Consider the following 25,136-nt stretch of genomic DNA (forward strand, 5'->3'; position numbering starts at 1 on the left):
AAACATTACAGAACAAAGTGTTAGACCATGTGCTAGACACGACAGTCTGCTCTGAGCGAGAGCTCAAAAGAGAGGGTGTTGAAAACAGACACATTAGATAAATTGCCTCATATTTTTTACTGGCTACTTCCACCACACAATAAACGTATCTCTCCCTAGTTAAAAATTACTTACATAATCATCACTTTCAAAATGGACTCGCTTGAATTAATATTTCTTATGAAACATCTTATTAATTCGACCTCGTGAAATGGAAAAACAGGCAGTGCCTCCTGGGAATATATATGGCTATCTGTTTTACGGCCCCCATTTTCGAGTTTCAATTCAGTGAAGTAGCAGTTAATGTCTGCACTTGCGGGGGGAATACAGTGCATTCGGAAAGTATTCAGACCCTCCACGTTTTGTTATGTTACAGTCTTATTCTAAAACTGATTAAATAGTTTCCCCCCCCTCATCAATCTACACACAATACACCATAATGACAAAGCAAAAACAGGTTTTTGGAAAAGTTTCCAAATATACTAAGAATAAAAACTGAAATATCACATTTACATAATTATTCAGACCCTTTAATCAGTACTTTGTTGAAGCACCTTTGGCAGCGATTACATCTTCAAGTCTTCTTGGGTATGATGTTACAAGCTTGGCACAGCTCTATTTGGGGAGTTTCTCCCATTCTCCTCTGCAGATCCTCTCAAGCTCTGCCAGGTTGAAATGGGGAGCATCGCAAAGCTATTTTCAGGTCTCTAGAGATGTTCCACATAGGGACTCTGGAGCTCTGTCAGAGTGACCACCTGGTTCTTGGTCACCTCCCTGACCAAGGCCCTTCTCCCCTGATTGATCAGTTTGGCCAGCAGCCAGTTCTAGGAAGAGTCTTGGTTGTTCCAAACTTATTCCATTTAAGAATGGTGGAGGGTGGCCACTGTGTTCTTGGGGATCTTCAATGCTGCAGAAATGTTTTGGTACCCTTCCCCAGATCTGTGCCTCGACACAATCCTGTCTCGGAGCTCTACGGACAATAAATTTGACTTTATGGCTTGGTTTTTGCTCTGACATGCACTGTCAACCTTTTATATAGACCGGTGTGTGCCTTTCCAAATCATGCCACAGGTGGACTCCAGTAAAGTTGTAGAAACATCTCAAGGATGATCAATGGAAACAGGATGCACCTGAGCTCAATTTCGAGTCATAGCAAAGGGTCTGAATACTTATGTAAATAAGGAATTTCTGTTTTTTTCTTAATTTGCAAACATTTCTCAATCTGTTTTTGCTTGCTATGGTCAGAACGTGACAATTCACGTTCTGACCATAGTTCTTGTGTGTTTTCCTTGTTTTGTGTTGGTCAGGACGTGAGCTGGGTGGGCATTCTATGTTTTGTGTTTCTATGTGGGGATTGTCAATTGGCCTGATGTGGTTCTCAATCAGAGGCAGGTGTTTGTCATTGTCTCTGATTGGGAACCATATTAAGGTAGCCTGTTTTGTGTTGGGATTTGTGGGTGGTTGTTTCCTGTCTTTGTGTTTCTCTGCACCAGATAGGACTGTTTCGTTTTGCCACGTTTGTTATTTTTATATTTGTATAGTGTTCACGTTATTCGTCTCTTTATTAAAATCATGTTGAACACGGAATACGCTGCGTCTTGGTCCGATCCCTGCTCCACTCGTTACAGTCATTGAGGTATTGTGTGTAGATAAGGACATTTTTTTTATTTAATCCATTTTCGAAATAAAGCTGTAACGTAACAAAATGTGGAAAAAGGGTATGAATACTTTCCGACTGCACTTTATGACATGACTTTATGACATGAAATGACTTTATGACATGAAAAAGTTTTTGCCCCTTTATGATTTTCTAAATGTTTGCACATTTTTGATTCTGAATGTTATCAGATCTTCAACCAAAACCTAATATTAGATAAAGGGAATCTGATTTTACAAATAACAAAAATATTAACAATGTCATGCAACACCCAATTCCCCTGTGTGAAAAAGTAATTGCCCTCTTACACTAAGTAGCTGTATTGACTGCAACCAAATGCTTCCTGTAGTTGTTGATCAGTCTCGCTGTGGAGGAATTTTGGCCCACCCTTGCATGCAGAACTGCTTTAACTCAGTTAGGATTAGGTCTGGACTTTGACTAGGCTATTCCAAAACTTAAAATGTGTAGTTTTTTTAGCCATTTTCATGTAGACTTGATTGTGTGTTTTGTATTATTGTCTTGCTGTATGACCCAGCTGCGCTTCAGCTCACAAACGGATGGCCTGAAATTCTTCTGTAGAATTCTCTGATAGAGAGCAGAATTAATTATTCATTCTATTAAGGCAAGTTGTCCAGGTCCTGAGGCAGCAAAGCATCCCAAAACCATAATTTTCGCCAGGCATAATGGGACCCATGTCATCCAAAAAGTTATGCTTTTGATGTATCTGTTGCTTTCAGGTGCTTTTTGCACAATACTCAATGGGTCCCATTAAAAGCCACTGCACCTTCATCTTGACACTCCCCCACCATTGTAACATTTTTGGGGAACCTATAGAAATGCATTTATTAATGTCTACATTTGTTTTTGGCACATTTATTCTATTACAGACACCCTAATGAATCATTTTTAATTATATTGTGTGCTAAACCTCTTTAAATTAAGATATATATATATAAACAATTTCCTTTAAGTGTAATTCTAATGTTACTGTCCCCACTTGAAACATTTAATTGAAATACTGTAGAATTCCATTAATTCTTATGAAAGGCCTGCTTCTTCTGGGGAGTGCCAATAGAGAGCAATAGTAACAGCGTCTATTTGTAGGCACTAACTCCGCAATGGCTTGTTGACCAAAGCCTATGGGGAAATTAATGAAGTTTTTGTAGTGTTATTGGATGAAAGCACAAAATAATGTATCCTAAGCCTGTGTTAACCTCAGACCTTATTTTCGGTGTTTATCCCAAAACTCTATTCTTTCCCAATTCATTTTCCACATTGGAATTGCTGAACGAATCTGATGTAACTCATTTCCGTTTTTTAAGACTACAAGCTGGCGAGCTCTGTATGGCAGACCGGTGGCTTCAAAGCTTCTCATTGGCCAATACATAGCATCAGCAATCCAGGGTTTATTTATGCTGTATACATAATTGTTCAGGATGCAACCTTGAGGGGCATTATTCATCTGTTGTTGAACGAAACACTTTCAGAATGATTTTATTTCTCTAGAATACTGTATCTGACGTGGCCTTGGCACATGCAGGATTTCTTATGTATTTCGTCCTCCCTATCTGTGATTGATTACTTTGGTCTGAGGCTGACCGGCTTATTAATCGATTCTGCGAAACTGCTCGCAGGAATTCAATTTTTTCCATGGCTGTCTTCAGAGTGAAGTAGAGGCACCACGGGACTCATTGTAAATCATGTTTAAGCACAACAGATCTGCTCCTAAAGTGCACGTGTGACTGTTCTCAGGTGATGGGGGGAGATGTATCACTTGTATTAAAGCCTACTGTAGAACGGGGCTAGCTAGGAAGTGTGCGTGCATGCGTTCGAACATAGAAGGCTCATGATATTTGAGGAGTTATTTGTGTAATATCAGTAATTAATATGACGCAAATATCAATGAATACTACAAGTGCTGAACATCACAACATGAACATTAAAGGGATACTTCAGGATTTTGGCAAAGAAGCCCTTTATCTACTTCCCCAGAGTCCGATGAACGCGTGGATACCATTTTTATGTCTCTGTTGCAGTTTGAAGGAAGTTGCTAACTAAATTAAGATATATATAAACAATTTCCTTTAAGTGTAATTCTAATGTTACTGTCCCCACTTGAAACAATTCATTGAAATACTGTAGAATTCTATTGTAACTGCTAGCATGCTAGTAGATACCATAGACCTCCAGTAATTGTGCTTGTGCTAGTTAGCATTGGCTTGTAAAACGACCTCTAACTTTCTTCATACTGGATGCAGAGACATACAAATTGTATCCATGAGTTAATCTGACTCTTGGGAAGTAGATAAAGGGCTTAATTGCCGAAATCCTGAAGTATCCCTTTAAATGGTATATATTGTTTTCTACATAGTCCTCTTTCCCCCTCAGTTTGCCTTCAAAGATTTTTTTCCCCTTTCAGTTTACTTGCTAAGCCACCCTCTTCATTTGAAACACCAAAACTATCCCTGAATTCGATTCAGGTGGTTAACAAGGTAAACAAATGAAATCCTAGGAGATTGACATCTAATTGTACCTACACACTGAAGAAGGCTGTAAATCTGAAATGTCAGTGTACACTATCACTGATGCAGTAAAATAGAGAATAATGAAGTAAGCTTTATGCAACATATTTTTGAGTGCGAACCCATTACACCTCTTTGTTCGTCTAGTTTCTATCGACCCCCAGTTACAGAACCCCTGATCATGACCACATTGCCCATACTATGGCCTATAGACCAATGTCCTATAGACTGGACATGCTTTAGTAACATTCCTCTGGGACTCCAGCAAGGTTATTATAGTAAAGGAAAACTGAAACTAAAATGAAAACTAAAATGGGAAAACAATTTAGTAAACTGAAATTAAATAATTAAGAAAAACATTTGAAAAACAAAAACAATACTGAAACTATATTTGACTGCAAAACGAACTAAAATATAAAAAACATTGTTTAGTTTTAGTTTTTTTTCCTTCTGAACTTCAAAATGAAAGTGGGTTTTCAATCTTACTTTTTTATGGAGTTTTCAAGCTTCTGAATCTGGCGGGTAAATGCTGCCAGTATATGCCGACATTTCAAATAGGCTAGCTTGTGCATCACTATAGCTATCAGTAGAGTTAGTGATGGCTCTAATAGGGAAGAAATCAGAGGGCGTGCTTGAGTGTGAACCATAGGTGTGAACAATGGTGGCAGCAAAAAGTTAAACAATGCTGGAAAGGACAAAAGCAAATGTGTTGTAGTATCAGCAGCGTGTGTGGAACTGGGAAAAGCCAACCAACCTCAAAGTTCATCTGAACAGTACCCACAAAGAAATAGAAACAATTTCAGGATAAAGACAAGGTGAGACAGTCACCAGCTCTTAGTAGCTGCACATCAACTGTAACGTTAGGACAACCCACTTTAGCCATTTGCTTGTAAATAACAGAAACATGGCAACCTAATTCAAATGAGTTTTTTTTTTTAAATAGAAGAAGCACTCATTAATGTATTCATCCAGTCTGGCAAGTCCACAAGACTGTGCTATTAGCCAGCCTTCAGAAAATTCAACCAAACACTTGATCCCAAATGTAATACTCCTGGCGCTTCTAGAGTAAACGGGGTGATTGCTTTGCAAATGGATACAGCAACCCAGAAAGTTAAGGAGATTCTGAAAGAGACATCGAAATAACCATGTGTGTAGACGGATGTATCAAGAAAGGACGGCGGACTGCTTCGTTTATGGGCATATCAGCCTGCTTCAACGAAGCACAGCATGTGTGTTGCTCAACCTACAAGAGAAGGTCTTACTCGTCGTAACTGACAACTGGGCAACATAGTCAAGTCTCATTAAGATTTGATTTATAATTTTAACACAACCAAACCTATGACCTGACCCATCACCTTGGGTATTACGGCCCCACAGTGGGAACATTTGATATCCCCCAAAACACAAACTGTAGGCATACAACACATAAATGGCTCCTACCTACTTTCTTTCCCTAACAATAAAACTGAAACTAAATAATATAATAAGTTATAAAACTCAAACTAAAACAAAAGTAGTAAATCAAGAATGAACTAACTGAAAGTAAACTAGAAATAAACAAACTAATAGAAATAAAAACAAATAGAAAATCACAACTATAATAACCTTGGACTCCAGTCTTGCCTGAAGCGAAAGGACAATGCCCTCAAATTGGAATTGCTGGACCACTATTGTTTTTCCTCAGCCATTTAATTTTCGTCTCTTTCAACCATGATACAATATTTGCGGAGAAAGCCATTGGAGCAAATGGAACTTTTTTCGACTGTCGAGAAGACCTTTGACTGATAAGGACCTCTGACGGTATACTGACTTCTAAACAATTTCCGCTGCTCCTGATCGGAATACTAACAGGAATGGTATAAACTCCCACAAACAAAGATGGCTAGTATTCACAAACAGTTATTTTTCTACATTTAATTATTGTGTAGCAGCAGTTATAACATATAGACTACAAATGCTTGCTTACTTACTTTATGAATCCTCTTCATCCCTTTCGGAACATAAGGTCACAAGGAGCTCTCCACTTCTTCCTGTCTGGCAAAGTGTTGTGCCTCGCACTACATATAATGCTTGAAGTTTTTCTTTACCTCTAAAGGTTCTACTGACTCTGGGTGTTTTTGTGTTCCAAAGCTCTCCTCGACCTCCACAATCTCCCGGACAGCCTTCATGCAGTGCCTGCGCTGGGGGATGTGGTGCCCCTTCCAGGAGTGGGGTGCCCTGAGGGCCGAAGAAGTGAAGCTTAGTCTGCAGGGCGGCTCTACGCCCAACCCCTATGGAGTCATGGCCTATACCTCTTCCTCCAACAGCCAAAGTCCTGCCCAGGTAACACATATTTCTCATAATGTGTGATATTAACCAATTCATTAGATGAGATGATGGATCAGCTGCTCATTTGGCAGTCCCACACTGACTTCTCTTTCTATCTCCCTTTCTGTCTTTCTCTCGCTCTGCCTCTCTCGCTTTCTGTCTGTCTCTCTGGTCCTCTCTCGGAGGTGGTCGATGAGAGGGACATGGTCAGGTTCCGTCTGTCTTCCAGCTCAGTGCAGAAGGCCTCGTCCAGCACAGCCGTGTCTCTGAGCAGGAGCAGGACAGGACAGGAGGAAATGGCAGCACAGCAGAGGAAACCTCCCTCACCAGGTACATATCATCACGGGGGGATATCTCCATCTGTATCAGTCATGGATGGGACTCTTCCTGATTAATCAGGAATTCCTGCTTTTCTGGACATTATCCTTATTAACATTTTTATTTGAACTGAAGTATCCAATAGCCAATATCCAGCTTTTTCTGCTTTTCTATGTTGTCTTAATCACATAGCTGACATGTATCAGTAGCCTCAGTCACAATGTCCTTTTATTTCTCATAATGGCTTTAGTCTTCTAAAAAACAAACTGTTTCCCCCCCCCCAAACGACTGACACATTCTGAACTCCTAAGTAGTGAAGAGATTCCCTTTGAAAATGGCTGACATAGAAAAGGTTATTTCTAGTTTGAATTGGACTATGAAATCACTTCAAACGTGACTGCCTGTGTTTGTTTCCTCACCATAACAGATTTTGTTTATCGTAACAGGGAAGCATGGCATGCCAGAAAGGCTGCTCGCAGACCAACATGCATACTTTTCAGGCACACACACTGCCACAGTTAGTCACCCCTGGAGAAGGGCTTCAAAGTTCTGACTACCATCCATCAGAAGCAATATGCATAATGGGACTCCCAACCACCGCAGTGTTATCTCATTGGCACCACCTGCTCTCTACAGGATTAGAATGCTCCGACAAAGAAGTAGAATATCCGGAAGAGACTTTGGCCAGGGCTCGATATGGCCCCTTGATTTTGAACAAGCCTGACATCGGTATCTCACGCTAGCTTCTGCTCCGGAAAAGAGTTGAGTTGCAATCCGAACTCATCAGACTTGAGCCTTTTTGGTAGGCTATGTATGCAGCAGAACCGGAGACATATTTTGCTATCATTCGTGAAAGCACTGATGTGTTACTGTCTATGTATGGCACTCATAACAACAACGGCTAATGATATGACACTATTGTATTAGGGTACAGTTGCAACCTATATTGAAGGCACAGTTATTAGATCTCTTGTTCTATTAGTTATATTATTTCAGGTCTTTCCCAGAAAAGAGGTTGAAACCTCGAGAGAATTCCTGGTAAAAGAAAGGTTAGTTGAATTGCATTATTTATCTCCCATACTGAGCTTCAGAAAGATATTTATTTTATTTCATTTAATTTTATTTGAACATAAAAAGAAAGAAAATAATAATAACTTTCAAGTGTCACTTATTGGAACTTCGAGCAGTTGTCCGTCACAGAATTGATTATAAAAGCCTGGTAAACACTTGGCACTCAGACACTCAGTCCATTGTCGTTGACAGAGGGTATATCTTGACTCTGAGTGGACTCTACATAGCCAATGATTTCCATCCTAATGTTGTCGCTCGTCAGCTTATCTTCCTACGCGGAGAATGGAGTTGATTGAGGTTCAGTTGGGGTGGCTGCTTCTTTGCAAAGTCTGTTTAATGACAGTTGAATCAGCGGTTGAAGTGTCCTCGAAAAGCCTTCTCTGAACATGTCGCCTAAATTATTTTGTGTTGGCTGCTGTTAAGGAAGTACAATATCATGAACCTCTGTCATTATTTTGATTTGGTGGTTTGAACAGTGCTGACTGTTGTCTGATTAGACAGAGGGGTGTATGTGTCGGTGTGTACAGTACGTGCGCTCATGTGTATTTGTTTGTTTTGTGCATTCTTGGCCACGTGTACGTGTGTGTGCATCTGTGTGCGTGTGTGTGCTTCTGTATAAGTGTGTGTGTTTGTTTGTGTTTTCATCTGTATGTTTCTCTAGAAGGCTGATAGAAACAACAGCTCATTTACAAGCCGAGCTGTGTAATTTATGTCTTTGTCGCCCCATGGCTGCGTCCGACAAGCAAGGAGGATCAAAGGAGGATCAAACATTCCACATTGCATTCCTACCCCTTCAGCCAGTAATTTGGAAATAGGGAAAGTAAGACACTTATCGATTCATACCGTTTTAGATGTATCCATGAGAAATGTATGATGGGCATTAAACCGAGTTCAGTATTTGTGTTTATTATAGATCCCCATTAGCTGCTGCCATGGAAGCAACTACTCTTCCTGGGGTCTCGCAAAATTAAGGCCGTTATACAATTTAAAAAACGTTACAATACATTCATTTCAGAATTCACAACAAACTAAGTGTGTGCCCTCAGGCCCATACTCCACTACCACATATCAACAACGCAAAATCCATGTGTGTGTATAGTGCGTATGTTATTGTGTGTGTGTATGCATGTGTCTGTGCCTATGTTTGTTACTTCACAGTCCCCGCTCTTCCATAAGGTGTATTTTTATAAATCTGATTCTACTGCTTGCATCAGTTACCAGATGTGGAATGTCGTTCCATGTTGTCATGGCTCTATGTAGTGCTGTGCGCCTCCCGTAGTCTGTTCTGGACTTGGGGACTGTGAAGAGACCTCTGGTGGCATGTCTTGTGGGGTGTGACTTATGCGTTCTCACACAGTCCATGCACTCCCATTAATCAGGGAAGTAGCTACAGAACCCGCACTGTTTGCTTGACCGCCATCGTGTACAACTTGGCTAATGATAAGCAAAGCCGGGAAAAAAGTGGAAAAAACATCTAGCTGTGTCCTCTTAGATTATTATTAATTAATTCCAATGGCCCATACTTGCATTATTCACAATTTCCTGATTTCTCAGCTGTCAACATCTGTTTATCTCTGATAAATCCACTTAATGATTTGAAAAGTAGAGTCTGCAGTGCCACTTAAAAGCACTCCAAACAAAATGGATGCCATAGAGTAGGTTGGTGCCATGGTAGTGTCATGGTACTAGTTCATCATCCAGCACTACTGTGTCCTCCTGTCCACACTTACTGTAGTCTGAGCAGATGGATGCTACAGCAAGGCTACTGCACCCCAGGCTACTGCAGCCATTTCCAAAAGGCCAGTCTGAGCCAGCAGACAAAGGATGAGAGAGAGAGTCACAGAGAAGGGGGGTGAGTGAGAGAGAGAAACTGAGCTGAGAGAGTTATAGAAAGAGAGAGAGGAAAACGGACAGAGGTAGGACGAGAGAGAGAGAAAAAAGCGAGAGTGAGATGGGGAGCCTTACATTTCGCCATCACTATGGCTACCGGTGCAGTTCACCCAGCGTTGCATAAGACATTTGAATCAGACTGTGACTGTGGCTAAAAGACAACACTGTCACAGATTGTCTGAGTGATGTTCCACTGTGTGCTTACTATCTAGTCTACAATAGGACAATTCTAATGGTTCATAGAAGTTGAATGTAGAAAAACATGTAACTGCTAAAATAATGGAAACACTTGAGTAAATGAGGGTTCTGGCAGCTCTTATGGTGTGGGGTGCATTTTCCTGGTATGGTTTAGGTCCACTTAACCCTTTTAGAGGGCAAGGTAAACGGCAATAAATACATAGCCAATTTGAGTGATTACTTACAACCTATAGTATGGTGAATAATTTCTATCCTGATTGGAGTGGATGACAATCCCTCCATCCACAGAGCACGAGTCGAGTAGTCACTGAATGGTTTGATGAGCATTGAAGCTATTCTGGCGGCTCGTGGTGCCCAACATCCTATTAAGACACTTTATGTTGGTGTTTCCATTATTTTGGCAGTTACTTGTAGCTCCGGGGTGACATTATAGGTACAGATCTAGGATCAGCTTATCCTCCCCCAATTCCAACCTTAGCAATTGGTTAGGAAAATGCTAAACGGACCCATGATCAGCGTCTAGGTCCACCTTCACCTTACACTGTAGGGTAAGTAACTGCCAAAATAAAGGAAACACCAACATAAAGTGTGTTAATAAAATAGAACAGCTTCAATGCACCTCGGCATAGATTCTACAAGTGTCTGGAACTCTATTGGAAGGATGAAACAGCATTCTTCCATGAGAAATTCCATCATTTGGTGTTTTGTTGATGGTGGTGGAAAAGTGCTGTCTCACACCATGCCCATACTGGACGCACATGTGCACCATTATGCGCAAATTGATTTTGTCCCCCCACACCAAACACGACACACAGGTTGAATATCAAAACAAACTCTGAACCAATTATATTAATTTGGGAACAGGTCGAAAAGCATTAAACATTTATGGCAATTTAGCTAGCTAGCTTGCAGTTGCTAACTAATTTGTCCCATTTAGCTAGCTTGCTGTTGCTAGCTAATTTGTCCTGGGATATAAACGTTAAGTTGTTATTTTGCCTGAAATGCACAAGGTCCTCTACTCCGACAATGAATCCACACATGAAACGGTCAACCGAATTGTTTCTAGTCATCTCCTCCTTCCATGCTTTTTCTTCTTTGGACTTTATTTGGCGATTGGCATCTAACTTTCATAAGAAGGTGTATTACCACGACCGACCAGCCTCAGTTTTTCTGTCAATCACCCACGTGGGTATAACCAATAAGGAGATGGCATGTGGGTATATGCTTCTATACATTAATGAGGACATGGGAGAGGCAGGACTTGCACCACGTTCAGCGTCACAAATAATACTGACTTCTATGTTAGCACTGACAACGCAGACGCTCGAGCAGTGTGGGTGCAATGATTTGAATAACATGTATGTGTACATTTTATTTTTGCAATGCGAGCGGTGTGGTCAGCATGTTAGGCGCCGCTCCAGAATCTCCCATAAGTGTTCAATTGGGTTGTGATCTGGTGACTGACACACAAACACAAACTCTAAACCGCCTAATCTCCTTTGAGAACCCTTTTTCAAAGTCAATGAGAACTCATCTAGCCATGGTTTTCAAAATAATGTGTAACTGGTCTTCTTTTTTTTTTTTTTTTTTACATGACCTTAAGCATGATGGAGTGTTAATTACTTAATTAACTCAGCAACCACACCTGTGTGACCAGCACCTGATTTTAATTTACAGTACCAGTCAAAAGTTTGGACAAACCTACTCATTCAAGGGTTTTTCTTAATTTTTACTATTTTCTACATTGTAGAATAATAGTGAAGACATCAACACTATGAAATAATACATATGGAATATCATGTATTAATAAAAAAAGTGTTAAACAAATCAAAATACATTTTATAATTGAGTTTCTTCAAAGTAGCCACCCTTTGCCTTGATGACAGCTTTGCGCACTCTTGGCATATTCTCAACAAGCTTCATGAGGAATGCTTTTACAATAGTCTTGAAGGAGTTCCCACATTTACTGAGCACTTGTTGGCTGCTTTTCCTTCACTCTGCGGTCCAACTCATCCCAAACCATCTCAATTGGGTTGAGGTTGGGTGATTGTGGAGGCCAGGTCATCTGATGCAGGACTCAATCACTCTCCTTGGTCAAATAGCCCTTACACAGCCTGGAGGTGTGTTTTGGGTCATTGTCCTGTTGAAAAACAAATGATAGTACCACTAAGCTCAAACCAGATGGGATGGCATATTGGTGCAGAATGCTGTGGTAGCCATGCTGGTTAAGTGTGCCTTGAATTCTAAATAAATCATAGACAGTGTCACCAGCAAAGCACCATCACACCACCTTCTCCATGCTTCACAGTGGGAACCACACATGCAGAGATCATCCGTTCACCTACTCTGCGTCTCACAAAGACACAGCGGTTGGAACCAAAACCTCAAATTTGGACTCATCAGACCAGAGGACAGATTTCCACCGGTCTATGTCCATTGCTTGTGTTTCTTGGCCCAAACAAGTCTCTTCTTCTTATTGGTGTCCTTTAGTAGTGGTTTCTTTGCAGCAATTTGACCATGAAGGCCTGATTCACACAGTCTCCTCTGAACAGTTGATGTTGAGTTTTGTTTGTTACTTGAACTCTGTGAAGCATTTATTTGGGCTGCAATCGGAGGCTGGTAACTCTAATGAACTTATCCTCTGCAGCAGAGGTAACTTTGGGTCTTCCTTTCCTGTGGCGGTCCTCATAAGAGCCAGTTTCATCATAGCGCTTGATGGTTTTTGCGACTTGAAGAAACGTTCAAAGTTCTTGAAATTTTCCGCATTGTGTGACCTTTGTCTTAAACTAATAATGGACTGTCGTTTCTCTTTGCATATTTGAGCTGTTCTTGCCATAATATGGACTTGGTCTTTTACTTAATAGGGCTGTCTTCTGTATACCACCCCTACCTTGTCACAAGACAACTGATTGGCCCTAACGCATTAAGAAGGAAAGAAATTAATCTATTGAAATGCTTCCAGGTGACTACCTCATGAAGCTGGTTGAGAGAATGCCAAGAGTGTGCAAAACTGTCATCAAGGCAAAGGGTGGCTACTTTGAATAATCTCAATTATAAAATATATTTTGATTTGTTCAACACTTTTTTGGTTACTGAATGATTCCATATGTGTAATTTCATAGTTTTGATGTCTTCACTATTATTCTACAATGTAGAACATAGTAAAACGAAAGAAAAACCCTTGAATGAGTAGGTGTGTCCAAACTTTTGACTGTTACTGTACTTTGTATCCCTCATTTACTAAAGTGTTTCCTTTATTTTGGCAGATCTGTAGATCTCTGTAGCGATCCAGTGCATTCGTAAAAGTATTCAGACCCCTTGACCTTTTATACATTTTGTTACTTTACAGCCTTGTTCTAAAATGGATTAAATTGTTTTTTTCCCTCATTAAACTACACACAATACCCCATAATGGCAAACCAAAAACAGGTAAAACATTTTTTGTGACTATTAAAAATAAAATAACATCCCATATACATACGTTTTCTGACCCTTTACTCAGTCTTTGTTCAAGCACCTTTGGCAGCAATAACAGCCTTGGGTATTTTTGGGTATGACGCTACAAGCTTGGCACACCTATATTTGGGGAGCTTCTTCCATTCTTCTCAGTAGACCTTGTCAAGCTTGGATGGGGAGCGTCGCTGCACAGCTATTTTCAGGTCTCTCCAGAGATGTTCGATCGGGTTCAAGTCCAGGCTCTGGCTTGGCCACTCAAGGACATTCAGAGACTTGTTCTGAAGCTTCTCCTGCGTTGTCTTGGCTGTGTTTTTAGGGTTATTGTCCTGTTGGAAGGTGAACCTTAGCCCCAGTCTGAGGTCCTGAGGACTCTGGAGCAGGTTTTCATCAAGGATCTCTCCTCCAGACGTGGCACTTGGCATTCACGCCAAAGAGTTCAATCTTGGTTTCATCAGACCAGAGAATCTTGTTTTGTCATGGTCTGAGAGTCTTTCGGTGGCTTTTGTCAAACTCCAAGCAGGCCTTCATGTACCTTTTATTGAGGGGTGGCTCCCGTTTCTCCACTCTACCATAAAGGCCTGATTGGTGGATTGCTGCAGAGATGGTTGTCATTTTGTAAGTTTCTCCCATCTCTACATAGCAACCATCGGGTTCTTGGTCACCTCCCTGACCAGGGCCGTTCTCCCCCGATTGCCCAGTTTGGCCGGGCGGCCAGCTCTAGGAAGAGTCTTGGTGGTTACCAAACTTCTTCCATTTTAAGAATGATGGAGGCCACTGTGGTCTTCATTTTTTTGGTACCCTTCCCCAGATCTGTGCCTCTACACAATCCTGTCTCGGAGCTCCACGGACAATTCCTTCGATCTCATGGCTTGGTTTTTGCTTTGACATGCAGTGTCAACTGTGGGACCTTATAAAGACCGGTGTGTGCCTTCCAAATTATGTTCAATCAATTGAATTTACCACAGGTGGACTCCAATAGAAACATCTCAAGGATGATCAATGAAAACAGGATGCACCTGAGCTCAATTTCGAGTCTCATAGTAAAGGGTCTGAATACTTATGTAAATAAGGTATTTCTGTTTTTTTATTTGTTATACATTTGCAAACATTTCTAAAAACCCGTTTTCACTTTGTTATTATGGGGTATTGTGTGTAGATTGATGAGGAACATTTTTTATTTAATCCATTTTAGAATAAGGCTGTAACATAACAAGTTGGGGGGAAAAGTCAAGGGGTCTGAATAATTTCCGAATGCACTGTAAATCATTGTAGTTCTATGTATATGTCACTTTTCCGTTACTGTGTATGCATCTTATAGGGATGTCATTGGATGGCAAATTCAGTCAAGAATATGACGGTGCAAGTAAAATGTGCATTTTACAGCTAACTACATCCCTTTTCCTTCACCACCTGTGATATGTCCCAAATTGTACCCTATTCCCTTTATAATGCACTACAGGGCACATAGGGCTCTGGTCAAAAGTAGTGCACTATGTATTTAATAGAGTGCCATTTGGGACGTAGCCCTGGTTATGTTCTATTATTGGACCGTGGGGAGGAAATGACTCAATGTTATTAACTTTGGATCGTAGGAATAATGAAGAAGAAGTGTTTGTTTTTAGCAGAGTGAACAGGCAGAAGGAAGGCAATGCGGGCTGAATGAGAATAGTTATGTGAGAAGTAGCCATAGAATTCCATATTGAGTCTACCCATACGTTTACCAGTCAAATTGATATGGTCAGAGGTTCTATGTCCCTTCTAGGATTTATATTTCTATGGAAGTAAAAGGAACAGTAAATAAGAGCTGTGTTTTTTCACTGTTTTTCTTTTTCTCTTTAGGTCGAAGTCGGCGTGCCTCTCAAGCATCTCCTCCGGGATCGCCACAAGGCCCAGGGGTAAGACTGTCTCAAAGATCAGTTACCGCTAACATGGTCAGACATGATCAGTCATGGATAAACCGTTCCCTGAAGCCATGGTCAGCTCCACTCTGTTTTGAAGCATAGGTCTCCATACTGTCATAATGGCTCCTGAGCATTTATTAAGTGCTGATCTAGGATCAGGTCCCACCTGTCCATGTAATCATATTCATTGTGATCTTAAAGGAAAACTGATCATATCTGAGAGTCTTCATGAATACGAGCCTTCACTAGTAAACTAATAAAGCACTTAGTGTTAGTTGCTACCACAATAATACTACATAATAATACTACACAATAATACATAATATAATGTATATTAATGGCTCTGTTTGCTACCTAATGCTAAGAAAGTCAGATAGACAAACAGCATTCTGTGCCCCAGTTCTACATGATTATCTCTTGAAAGAAACATGGTCGGAGGGCGTCATTGTGTCATCTCTGTTCTAACGGGCTGTTTAAGTAAGGATGTTTGGTACATAAGTGTTAGGGATCAGGTCTATCAAAATATCCTGCAGCATATGATGTGGTACTATGGAGCAGAGAGCTTCATCTACTTAATATATGTGGGGAGGGTTTTTAATGACTAGTGTGTGTTACGTGCATGGGCGCATGTTTTTCAGTTGTGTGTGTGTGTGTGCTGGTACATATGTACTTGTGTGTGTGTTTCTGCACATGTGAATGTGAGTACATGTTTGCTGTGTGCGTTTCTGCATGTTTGTAAATGTATGTACATTAATGTGTCTGAGTTTGCACAAGTGTGTGTCTGTGTGTGTGTGTGTGTGTGTGTGTGTGTGTGTGTGTGTGTGTGTGTGTGTGTGTGTGTGTGTGTGTGTGTGTGTGTGTGTGTGTGTGTGTGTGTGTGTGTGTGTGTGTGTGTGTGTGTGTGTGTGTGTGTGTGGCATGGTGAGCTGTGGGGTGTGAGTGATGTCTCTCAGGCTGAGTGGGGCTGTCAGTGAGGGGCCGGGCCCTCTGATGGATGCAGCTCTCTCACAGAGATAAGGCCCCACACACACACAGACAGACACACACAGTAGAGGAGAAGGATTAGCTCTGTCTCAGTGCTGGATCTATGGGCCATAATGAGGGCCTGGGTCTGCTCTCCTGCCTCTAGATTAAGTTTGCAGCTAAACATATCGGGTTGGAACAGGTGAAGGGAACAGAACCAAAAAACGGAAAATAACTAAATGTTTCAAGGAACAGAATCAGAACCGGGAACAAAAGGGATCTACTATACGAGTGTATAGTATCAGTATTGTATTGTTTCTTCATCCTATGTAATGTATTCTCAGTGAATTTGGGGATGTTTTTTCCCCCGTTCATAGAAATGAGTCATTGAAGCTGTTAGGTTTATGTCCCATCCTACGTCCTGATATTACCAGGTTCTGACCACTAGATGGTGCTGTTCCTGCTATTAAGTGATATTTCACCCAAATTACATATTGGTTTAAGCAGTCTATTGACAATTTATGACATTAACCCATGCTTTGGTTTTGTTTACCTGGCCACTATCCCTTTAACATTGGGGCGCGAGGGATTCTTCACTTTTTTCAGAAACAGCACCATCTAGTAGTCAGAACCTGGTAATATCAGGATGTAGGATGGGACAAATACCTAACAAATTTTGTGTAGGGTGCCATCTTTCGGACGGGACGCTAAACGGGTGTCCTGAGTCTCTGTGGTCACTAAAGATCCCATGGTACTTATCGTAAGAGTATGGGTGTGAACCCCGGTGTCCTGGCTAAATTCCCAAGCTGTCCCTCATACCACCACGGTCACCTAATTATCCCCAGCTTACAATTGGCTCATTCATCCCCCTCCTGTCCCCTGTAACTATTCCCCAGGTTGTTGCTGTCAATGAGAATGTGTTCTCAGTCAATTTACCTGTTAAAATAATGGTAAATAAAATGACAAATCTATCTGAACAGGAAAAAATGAATAAAAATCACTGGGAATACATTACATATGATGAAGAAACAATACTCAGAGCCGCAGCTCCATACTACTTGTCAGACAAATAGAACTAGAGATACTAGATTCTCGTTGTTGGGGTGGGATTGGCGGGGGGTGTGGAGGGACCGTTTGGTTTGGTCCAAATCAAATGTTAGGCACTATATTTATTGACTGTTATATTAATCCTTGAAATTAAAATGGCCAATTTGGATGTACTCAATTATCTTAATTTCTCAGATATCAAATTATATTTCAACAAAATATTCTATTGTCATCTGTTTATAACTGTTTATTATAACTGTGCCCAATAATGGTTGTACCATCTTTTGTGCTGCTACCATGTTGTGTTGCTACCATGCTGTGTTGTCATGTTTTGCTGCCTTGCTATGTTGTTGTCTTAGGTCTCTCTTTATGTAGTGTTGTGTTGTTTCTATTTTTGTGATGTCTGTTTTGTCAAATGTTTATATTGTATTTAATTTGTATTTTTAATTCCAGGCCCCCATCCCTGCAGGAGGCCTTTTGCCTTTTGGTAGGCTGTCATTTGTAAATAAGAATTTGTTCTTAACTGACTTGCCTAGTTAAATAAAGGTTAAATAACAAATAAACTATATCAGAACAATCTGAGATGGTGGGTGTCGAAATCCTCTTATGTGCTTTTTAAGGTGGAACGACCCATCTGTAGCCTACCGACGTTACAAGCGTGATTCAGAAGATGGGTAGAGAAATTTGTAGCTAGAGAAGAATGGATTCACTTTTTCAATGCTAGTTAGGGATACTATAGTTCACATTGTATTTATTAACTACAAAAATTCTGGTGCTGCTCTGCACACACAAGCTTGTTAGCTAGCTAACGTTTAGTCAACTCTGAAGTTCAAAGACATTCAAAGTTCCTTTATAGAAGCCGCTCCTCCGTAGGTATAATTCTGTGGGCCTAATGAAGATAATACATGTCATCACAACAAGATGCACAGCGCTTCAAGGTTCTCGTGCTCTCTCCCCACGCACAAAATTTCAGTCGCATCTTGCGCACTGCACTTGTCTTTCCATCACGCATGTAAACAACTCACTGAGCTATACCTTGCCCGCTCCACAGCAATCTTCTCTATCTGCACAGCATGATTGATTAAGTAATTTAATCTTGTGTTAAATACATTTAAAAATATATTTCAGAGGTTTAAAAAGAAACAGAAAGGAATGATATAAACCTGTACTTTCTTTGGGGTTCAAACCAGTTCAGAACTTTATTTTGCTGGTCGAAACAGTGGAACGAAACAATTGGAAAATAATTTTGGTTCCAATGCCTGAAACATATTCTAGTAGCCTTGTACCTGCAGCGCCCAAGTTCTTATTGTCAAACGTACTCACGGACATACAGAAATGCAATAAATACACAGTTTTTTTTAAAGAAAATTTATAATAGCCTATTATCTTGCAGGAAAGAACAGAAATGTTTGTATTTGCTTACAACCCGGATCTGGTATTTGGACCGGCGAGCCTCCGCTCGCTGGTCCATTTCTCTAGCCTTAGGCTAACTGCCGCCCCCACAAGCACCAGGCACCAACCAACTGAGCCATCAGAACAACAGAAGCGAGGCTACATGTATACATGTCAGATCAAAGTCGAGTATTCAACAATGCGGGGAATAAATAAAGAAAAGCTACAGTATAACTCATGATTTTGGCACAACTCTCCCTAATCCACAGTTCCAATTTATGTCTATAGAAATAACCCTCTTCATCAGCCATATCTTTGTGTCTCAAATGGCACCCTATTTCCCATTCAGTACACTACTTTGGAACACGGCCGGTAGGGCTCTGTTCAAAAGTAATGCACTATATAGGAAATAGGGTGCAATTTGGGAATCAACCTCGGTCTCCTAGCCTGCATTACTGTCAAACACCATTTAATCAATGCCACCCGGCACAGAAATAGGACTGTAAACAAGATGTATTCACTGCTATATCTGCAAGCATTGTCGGATCTGACAACTTTGTTTTTCTGCATAAATTATTGATCCCTGACACTTTTGGTTCACTTTGAGCAGAATGCTAAGGCTCTATAAGACTATTTATATATAATATATAGAGCACTGTGTGTGTGTGTATTGCCTGGGATGCCCCCTTCCATCATAGGCCGGTCTTGGGTTATGTTATTGTTGTTACCTGTGTTGGCAGTCAACAGTGTTGCCGAGGTGATGCTCTCTGTCTCTCTGTCTCGCTCTCTCTCTGTGTGTCTCTCTTTCTTCTATTTCTGTATCTCTCCATTTCTCGCCCTCTCTTTCCCTAACTATGTTCTCCAATTTTCATCTCACTCTTTGTGACAAATGTATATTTTCTTCTCCCCCCTCAGTCAATCTTCAAATGTTTTTTCCCTCTCCATATCTTTTTCCTTCTGTCTCCCACCTCCTCTCGTTTTCTCACTTACTAAGAGACATATGATGACAACCGCCAGCTGAGAGGTCGACTCCACAACGGCGACACACACTCTCTCACACACTCTCTCTCACACACACACACACACACACACACACACACACACACACACACACACACACACACACACACACACACAATCCCACATCGCAAGTCACCACAGCCTGCCACTGTGGGTGTGAAACACACCAGACACGAGCGAGGCACCTCTGTGTGTGAGAACACACACACAGGAGCAGGGGAACAGGCAGAGAAGAAGGCAATTAATGGTGGCGTTAGGCTTGAGCGCGAGCCGTACTGCCAACACTCTCTACCCAGCCTGTTTGCCCTGACACATAATGGGAGAGAAGACAACAACAGAGCAGTCAGCTGCTCACTGAGATGGTGGTGGCTCATGTCACTGTTCGACTGAAATTAACGTATTTGTACTGGCCCTGTTTGTCATCACTGTTATTTAAATATTGTCCCTTTTTATTAGAACTTGTTTGTTTGATGTCTGGTCAAGTTCAGTCTCATTGGAAACTGAAATGACAGGTGGATATGATTTGACACACACATTCCCGAAAATCCCACCCATCGTGTTATAATATGCTGCAGCTATAGAAGCGTATATATGGCAATGCTGTTATGTTAGCCATAGAGAACGCTCCCCACATAGTGCTCTACATAAGACTCTAATCTTGCTTTATTTTGCAGCAGTGATATGCGTTGTCATATTGTTTTAATAAAGTCTAAATAGTTCATGTGAATTCCTGTTGTTTCTCCTAGCTCTCTATGTCTCAGCTGGCAGCTACTTCACGCTACCCGACCATGAGCCACTCCACTGCCGTGTCGCCATGGCAACAGCCGTTTTCCTCTCAGCTCTATCCTTCCCCATTGGCATCGGCCCACCAGCTGTCACATGTCGTAAGATTCCACCCCCGTACCCTCTCCCACGCGCACACCGACACAAACACGCATGGGGATACACACAGTGCTACTCACACGCAGACACACTGCTACATACACACATATGGGCACTTTGCAGGTCTCTGACACACTCACGTATAAGTGTGCGCACACACACTCATGTATAATTTCCATGGATACACAGACAGCCACAGCGATTTGAATTCAAAGGCTCACTCACCTTTCTAACACAAAGCTATGTACAGACACACCTACAGACACACACACACAGGCACACGCGCACACACACAACCTTGAGAGTACACTTTTTGCTGAACTCCGGCATGCTCTTTGTCTTTGGGACTACACAAGGTTTTTCATCTTCTAAATCAAAATAAACACTCTCTGACTCTGCACTCACATCATTGTACAATGTCTGATCCAATTTTCTCAAGGTATCCAGTTTTTTACAAGCTGGGATTTTCTATTTAACACTACCTGGACACACTACAAATGCATTCCATTCCAAGTTTGACATTGAACCCAATGCTAAATTTAATGCAAAGTCCATGTCCTAGATAATTTGATGTCTTTTCATGTTGAGTATACGGATTACAGAATAAGACCCAGTTCTCACTGGTTTTGTTAAAATGTTTTTGTGGCTTTTAAAGTAACTGACCAGTCAAAATCATACTTGTAAAAGGTCATATTCTGTTAATTCATATCCAAATAATGTTGTTGAGTAGTCCTATACTTGTAATTGTGGCCCAAAGCATAATTTTAATTTTAAAAAACACTTTTAAAAAACCCATCTGAAACTTGTACCTCTAACAGTTAAAAAAATGCTTGCTATTTTCTCATAGAACAGGATGTCATCTCCCTGAGGAGGATGAGCTAACCAATCAGTGGTCTACTTGCATAAATATGTTTAATGACCGGTATACTCCCACAGCATTCTGTTGTTGTGGTACGCCCACGCCATTCCAACACAGAAAAGCTGCTTTTTAACATATCATTTTTTTTTTTAAATAATTATGGAAAACAATATCACTCATATTGTAAGTAATTATAGGTCATATTTCAAAGAAATCTGGAAACACTGGGCAGTTACTTTAAAGAAGATCATTGTAAAGCTGAGGGTGCAGGAACAGGAACTGGGGTACTAATCGTGTTGAGTAACTTCTCGCAAAATAGGAACGGTAATCATTTTTCCTGTTACAACCATGTTGTTTTTGATTTCCTCACACACTCACAAGGATGCGTACATTTGGCGTCCATTCAATGTGTTTTTTTCTTCTTAAATGAATGGTGTGAAAATAGTACAGTATGAGTTTAATCTCGGGGTGTCTGAGTTTAACTGTTGGATATGTGTTTCATTCTCATTACAATCCGTTTTAAACTGACTCAAATGTGCTTCAATATGTCTCTTTAATTTAGATGCCAACAAGAACATCCTTCTTCTCACAGACTTAAAGATATGCATAGCTGCAAGTGTTACCGCTTGTATCGCCAAATCAATGTCATTATCATTCTTGTATCCAGGACAGTAGAGACACAGAACTGGTACACATCATATTTATATTGCAGATAGCATAACAGACATAACACAGATTGCAGATAGCATAACACAAACAGGGTTTGAACCTGGGTTTCCTGTATGCCACAAGACAATGTTAGCCTGCTGAGCTAAAGCTTAGGCATTTGCTCAGGGAGCTAACACAAATATGTAGATGTGCTTCAAGGGAAATGTTTTGTGAATGTTAGCTAATGTAAGCAAATATTTCAATTGTTTTGTGTCAGCAGTGAACATTCGCAACCGCTAGCTAACCTAAGTGTCTGTTTCGGGTTTAAACTGCTGCTTCAAATACAAATGGCCATGGAGACTTTCTATTAAATGTAGTAAGAATAGCGAAGTTTGAATATTGTTGCTAAAAAGCCACAGTAGAAATTAGCTATTTGCGACTTCACCGTAACATTATGGGATGTCAATTCAAATCGTTCAACTGAAATTGTTACTAAGAAATATGTTCTCTGCAAACAAAAGCCTTGTTAAACCCACCTCAGGTCTCCGGCAGTAGGCCTTTTTCAAGAGAAACATTCCAACCAACCCAGAACCACATCAAGATCGCAGGTGGACATTTATTGGGATGAGTCTTGTCCTAGATGGGCCAGCTGCAAAGTCGAAATTGGCTATATTGAAAAATTTGCCTTTTGGTCTTAATTTGACGTTACGGTTAGGCATTAGGTTTAGCAGTGTGGTTAGGTTTAGAATCATATTTTAGGGCTTTGATAGCTAGTGACCACTCTGCATAGCTCTCTTCAGAACTAAATTCATGACGAAAAACTCTAACCTGCATGTACAGTGCTTTCGGAAATTATTCAGACTCTTGACTTTTTTGAGAGTTTACCTTAAAATCTTATTCTCAAATGGATTAAAAAAAAAAGTTTTCCCCCTCATCAATCTACACACAATACCCCATAATGACAATGCAAAAACAGGTTTTTAGAAGTTTTAGCAAATTGATAAAAAACATAAGTAGATAAGTATTCATACCCTTTACTTAGTTGAAGCACCTTTGGCAGTGATTACAGCCTCAAGTCTTCTTGGGTATGACGCTATAAGCTTGGCACACCTGTATTGAGGAGTTTCTCCCATTCTTCTCTGCAGATCCTCTCATGCTCTGTCAGGTCTCCAGAGATGTTCAAGTTCAAGTCTGACTCTGGCTGGGCCATCAAGGACATGTAGAGAGTCATCCAGAAGCCACTCCTGCGTTGTCTTGGCTGTGTGCTTACGGTCGTTATCCTGTTGGACGGTGAAACTTTGCCCCAGTCTGAGGTCCTGAGCGCTCTGGAGCAGGTTTTCATCAAGGATCTCTCTGTATTTTGCTCCGTTCATCTTTACCTCAATCCTGAGTAGTCTCCTAGTCCCTGCCACTGAAAAACATCCCCACATCATGATGCTATCACCACCATGCTTCACCGTAGGGATGGTGCCAGGTTTCCTCCAGATGTGACACTTGGCATTCAGGCCAAAAAGTTCAATCTCGGTTTCGTCAGACCAGAGAATCTTGTTTCTTATGGTCTGATAGTCCTTTAGGTGCCTTTTGGCAAACTCCAAGCAGGCTGTCATGTGCCTTTTACTGATGAGTAGCTTCCGTCTGGCCACTCTACACTAAAGGCCTGATTGTTGGAGTGCTGCAGAGATGGTTGTCCTTCTGAAAGGTTCTCCCATCTCCACAGAGGAACTCTGAAGCTCTGTCAGAGTGACCATCGGGTTCTTGTTCACCTCCCTGACCAAGGCCCTTCTCACCAAATTGCTCAGTGCCTCGACACAATCCTGTCTCGGAGCTCTACGGACAATTCCTTTGACTTCATGGCTTGGTTTTTGCTCTGACATGCATTGTCAATTGTGGGACCTTATATAGACAGGTGTGTGCCTTTCCAAATCATGTCCAATCAATTGAATTTACCACAGGTGGACTCCAATGAAGTTATAGAAACATCTCAAGGATGGTCATTGGAAACAGGATGCACCTGAGCTCAATTTCGGGCTCATACAACAAAGGGTCTGAATACTTATGTAAAGTATTTTTAATACATTTGCAAACACAAAAATAATCCTGTTTTTGCTTTGTCATTATGGGGTATTGTGTGTAGATTGATGAGTAAACATTTTTATTTAATCCATTTTTGAATAAGGCTGTAACGTAACAAAATGTTGACAAAGTCAAGGGGTCTGAATACTTTCCAAATGCACTGTATATCAAACAGACAGAGGACATAATAATCTAACATCAATGTAGTAGGTATTCAAGTAAAGTGTTAGCCATTTAAATTTACTTGAATCACCCTCGACTGCAGTGCCTAGTGCTTTTCTGTAGGCCTAACTAACTACTATAGGTCATTGTATAGGTTTCAATCATGGCGGTGTTGCGGGTGTCACAGTGTGACTTTGATGGAGGTCATTAAGGAGGAGGGTGATGGAAGGTCTTGTAATGTTCTGGCAGGTGTTTTCTTCCACCAATCACCACTAGGACAGGAGAGTGAGGACTGGACTGGAAAATGACGCCATTACCTCTACACAGCTAATTAGCAGCGAGGTTGTGTTCATTAGCCACTAAACAAAATCAAATTGACAAAAAACGGGGAGGGACTATCTGATCCTTTTTCCATTGCAAACCGTTTTGCTAGGGTGTGCGCTAATGATTACATCCCTGATACATCGTTCTCAGTGATGCATGTGTCAATGATTCAGGGGAGTCGTTCTCAGGGAAACATTTTACATTAAGTTCCCCATAAAAATGGTCATTACTTGAACTACGTGCAACGAACCCAGCTAGACGCGTTCCATTAACGTAATAAGGGAAACTGACCAATCTGTTTGTTTAGTAGAATAATAGTTTAGTACAATTTTTTAAATAAAATTTGTTTAATTACATTTCCTGTAATTAGGTAATTTTAGGGTGACTTTATGTAAAGTTTGATGTCA

The 25,136-nt window shown here is 40.8% G+C and overlaps 1 protein-coding gene across 1 annotated transcript in view; it reads left to right on the forward strand.

Annotated features, from left to right (window-relative positions):
• nphp4 (nephronophthisis 4) overlaps nucleotides 1-25,136 on the forward strand; it is a 214,315-nt gene that overhangs the window by 109,366 nt on the left and 79,813 nt on the right. Inside the window, exons 9-12 of the mRNA XM_071348201.1 lie at nucleotides 6,349-6,540; nucleotides 6,711-6,855; nucleotides 15,298-15,353; nucleotides 20,528-20,665. Coding sequence (XP_071204302.1) covers nucleotides 6,349-6,540; nucleotides 6,711-6,855; nucleotides 15,298-15,353; nucleotides 20,528-20,665 — 531 coding nt within the window. The remainder of the gene's footprint in view (nucleotides 1-6,348; nucleotides 6,541-6,710; nucleotides 6,856-15,297; nucleotides 15,354-20,527; nucleotides 20,666-25,136) is intronic.

Source organism: Salvelinus alpinus, chromosome 17 (assembly GCF_045679555.1).
Source record: "Salvelinus alpinus chromosome 17, SLU_Salpinus.1, whole genome shotgun sequence".
Taxonomy (NCBI): domain Eukaryota; kingdom Metazoa; phylum Chordata; class Actinopteri; order Salmoniformes; family Salmonidae; genus Salvelinus; species Salvelinus alpinus.